General features: G+C 40.7%; 1 protein-coding gene across 1 annotated transcript; it reads left to right on the forward strand.

The window, feature by feature from the left end:
- The first annotated feature begins 73 nt into the window (after positions 1 to 73).
- LOC5514507 lies at positions 74 to 2,519 on the forward strand. Its single transcript, XM_032384127.2, has 2 exons — positions 74 to 316; positions 1,709 to 2,519. Exons 1-2 carry the CDS (start codon positions 129 to 131, stop codon positions 2,076 to 2,078), a joined length of 558 nt encoding a protein of 185 aa, XP_032240018.2. The 5' UTR covers positions 74 to 128; the 3' UTR covers positions 2,079 to 2,519.
- The last annotated feature ends 1,350 nt before the right edge of the window (positions 2,520 to 3,869 follow it).

The raw sequence follows: 3,869 nt of genomic DNA on the forward strand, positions 1-3,869 counted from the left end.
AAGTAATTCGTAAATGACCGATGAAGTCCGAAAACGGTACGACGATTTTCCGAAAGGTTTCGGGGGTTAACACCATGCTCGGAAAGCGCATTCTCGGAAACCGAGAATACTCGACATGACTTGACAGGATGTTTTCCAATTTTGGAATCATTTGTTCTATTCTAATTGCTGTATCTTCAGCAATAGTGTACTACGAGCTACAAGAAACAACAGCCAACATTTTGCTCAGTGTAAAGATCAACAACACGACTGCAAAGGAGGTTTTTGACGCTGTTTCAGACCCCCTCCACGAAATCTTTAAGGGCCATTCGTTTCTGTGAGTAACTCACAACATATAATCTCCAAGGGCGATAGGACTATTATATTATTACGTCCTTCAAAAACGTTTTTTCTATTTTCCTCAGCAGCAGCTGTTTAAAACTGCTGCATTCTGGTAAATACTTACCTAAAAGCGCGTGGCTTTTGGAGTGAGAAAAGAGAAGAGGCCAAAAATGTGGTATTAAGTGGACCTGAAACTTGAATTAAGCCATTTAAATGGCTCTTACAGTGAGGACACAGAAAGCGGGCCATGCTGAACAACTTTGATCAATCAGACTCGCTTGAACACCGTGAACATCTTGAAAAAAACAGTTTAGTCAATTAGAAACTTCGGACGTTGTTTATTTGACCTCGTACATGTAGTCGACCATGGGAAACACAGGTATGTGCGTTTCTCATTGGCTAAACTTTTTTTTAAATTTGTTTTTGTTTATGTTTTTGTTTGGTTACGGTGTTCAAGCCGAATCTGATTGGTCAAAATTGTTCAGCATAACCTGCTTTCTGTGTCCTCACTGGAAAGGTGGGAATGGTGGTGGAGCTTCAAAGACTCCATATATTATGTAAGAGGGGGGTTTATAAAATTGCTCCCTCCTCCGTTTTGCATTGTCAGGGTGTAGAAAACTCACTTTACATTTTGTACTAGCCAGCAGGAAGCTATTCATATTTGTCTACATGATGATTTATTTACATGCTATTAGACTGAAGGCATTGTTTCTTTAATTTTGTTTTTGACAACTTGAAAATGTATATGGCTGCCATCGGCATTACTAAAAAGAGGAACTGGCGGAACCAGTATATTCCGTTTAGTTATATTCGTAGGGATGTCATACTAGCACCACCATTTATTTCCTTTCTAATCTGCACAAAACGCAAGGCAATTAAACATTCCGTTGTGAAATGCTAAGACAACATCACTAAGCACAAATGTGCTACGTTATTTCACACATATTTGACATACTGTCGTATGCAAGTTGTATCCGATTTCCGTTGAATGTTCCTAGTATCTGGATTAGTAACAAAAACAGAATGTTTAATCGCCTTGTAGATTAGAAAGGAAATAAATGGTGATCCTAGTATGACATCCCCACCCCTTTAATTAAGCCAAATATACTGGTTCCGCCGGTAATGCCAGGCTGCCATTGAAAAAAGAGGTAGTAGAGACAGTGAAGACATACTTGGTAGAGTACTCCAGTGTGTACAAACCTCTCAACATTGTTGGAGACAACAAATCACCTTTTTCTTTGAAGCAGAATTGGATCACATATCCTAGACTTATTTAAGGGGGGGCATCTAGAAGTCAATTGAAAAGAGACTGTGTAATATAAGCATAATTCAAACATATTTCCATGTAAATTGCCCCAAGTAAGCTTATATATGCTTTTTTTTTCAGTGTTGGCATCCACAATGTGGAGAGATCAAGAGATGAAAGGGATCACATTGTTGTTAGATACACAGCCAATGATCAGATTCCTATTCTTGGCATCTACAACCACAGCATATTCTTCAATGTGAAGATGACAATTCTCAAAGAAGACTCTCTTCTCATGAATGAGTTAGTTGTTTATGGTATTTTACACATGAAACAAGTTTGGGAAATAGCAAAAGATGGCGATGGTGTTGTAGTGTTTAACAAAATTGATATGCAAAGTTATAGATGTGTTGTACAGTTTTCCCATGGAAAAGCTATGCAAGCTCATAGAGCCTTGTTGGAACACTTGAAGCAGTACTGGGAAAGGCGTTATTATTCAAACAGTACTTAACAGTGGGTAGTAAGGTCTATGAACACAAACAAGAAAGTCTTTAGCTTGGCAAATAAAGCGACCTACCTTGAATTGTAAATATAAAATTCTGATCATTTTGCTGCTATTTTCCATATTCTTTGCATTCTCATCAAACTGCTTTTTACTGCTTTCCTGGCTTCTGTCTTCTAACTAACAGACTCATATTTGGTTATTTTTTTGTTGTTGTTGTTGGCCAGAGCCTTGCTAAGATGTGGTATGATTGGAAGTTATTTCAGTGCTGGCTAATAAAAGCACTTAAATAACAGAAGCCAGAAGAAAGTGTTGGACATCAAAGGCGAATGTTGAAAACCGCAGTACTTGCACTACAACTTGTAGCATATGCCATGACAATATATCCTATAATGATCATAATCAATAACATCATCTGTTATTATCTGAAAATATAGCGTGCTAACACACTGCAAGCCTTTACTGATTGCTCCATTGACTAATTGGTTCCCAATGCTGGTTGTTGTGCAGGGCCATAGCAGGGGATGGGGCCCCACTGGGGCATGTGCCCCCCCCCCTCCCCCAATATTTTTAACAATTATACAAGAATGACCATCAGGGGCGTGGCAGCGTCCATAAATATTTTCTTGATATTTCTGTATCTTGCCACCACAACATTTCAAAGCCTGCTACAGCTCTATTGTAATATGTATTGAAATACCATCATGGCCACACTGCAATAAGAAGCAGTTTGTGGCGGCTATGGGACAGGAGGGCCGTAGCGAGAGTTTCGGCAGTGGGGGCACGTGTCCCCTTATGTCGCTGTATCATGCTCCCTAACCCCCACCACTATTCTAGCTTTCACGCTAGAATTCCATCAGTGGAAGCGGCCCATTGGGGGCTTGTTAGACAAAAATTTATATCAATTGATCAACGCCATAGTATCGTCATCAACCACGTCTGCTTTGATTAGTGTTCTGACTTTATTGTCCAGGTTGACCGATACAGCTCAATTGCTGGACGACTTTAATGTCAAGCTTTCTTTCGATGGACAGCAAGACAACAGAGTGGAAAAAATGTTGTCAAATAACACCAAGAAAATGGTAGGAAGTATCTCAAACGGTAAGTTGATGGGAACTATCGATATCCATTCACGACGCAAGTGCAGAAACCCGCGGTCTCTGTGTGTTGTAGCGGCAGAGATAGACCACTTCGTTGGTTTGAAAGAGGTTACCGATCCTCGACAATGTTCCTTGTCTCACATATGTACGCGATTAGTAAAAGAAATCGGAGAAAATAAAGACAACAGAACCCGTGAAGTACAGCATTGCTGCTCTGGACTCATGTTCGATCTGCTTTTGAGCTTAGAGCGAGACCTGGAGATTAACGCGGAGGTTTATCTTGTGATGGATGAGAGTTTTGGAATCTTCGACGAGAAAAAGGGGACATGGAATGGCATGGTTGGAGATCTAGTCGAGGGAAAAGTAGAAATGGCTCTTACCACTCTACAAGTGTCCCCATCTATGGCAATCAGTCATCGACTTTGCAGACGCTGATATCGTACATTTCATAGACATCCTTGTCATGCCTGTGAAACACACGTTCCTGTCCGTGGGATGGTTCGGGTTTCTTCACCCTTTCCAGGATATGTTATTGGTAGTCTGTGGTGCCATGATCATAGTCTTTGTACTTCTGGTCTGGATGATCGACAGATGCAGCCCTTACGGCCACACGAACCAGGATCAAGTCTTCACTCTATGCGATAGCTACTCTTATGTCTTCAGTTCCGTCTTCAAGATATGCCTTGAAGACATCACAGCG

Source organism: Nematostella vectensis, chromosome 12 (assembly GCF_932526225.1).
Source record: "Nematostella vectensis chromosome 12, jaNemVect1.1, whole genome shotgun sequence".
NCBI lineage: Eukaryota > Metazoa > Cnidaria > Anthozoa > Actiniaria > Edwardsiidae > Nematostella > Nematostella vectensis.

Excerpts from the sequence above, each read along its gene's own strand:
- LOC5514507 (XM_032384127.2), top strand. The coding sequence starts at position 129 with ATGTTTTCCAATTTTGGAATCATTTGTTCTATTCTAATTGCTGTATCT. Across the intron at positions 317-1,708 it reads TTTAAGGGCCATTCGTTTCT|TGTTGGCATCCACAATGTGG; the intron begins GTGAGTAACTCA and ends TTTTTTTTTCAG.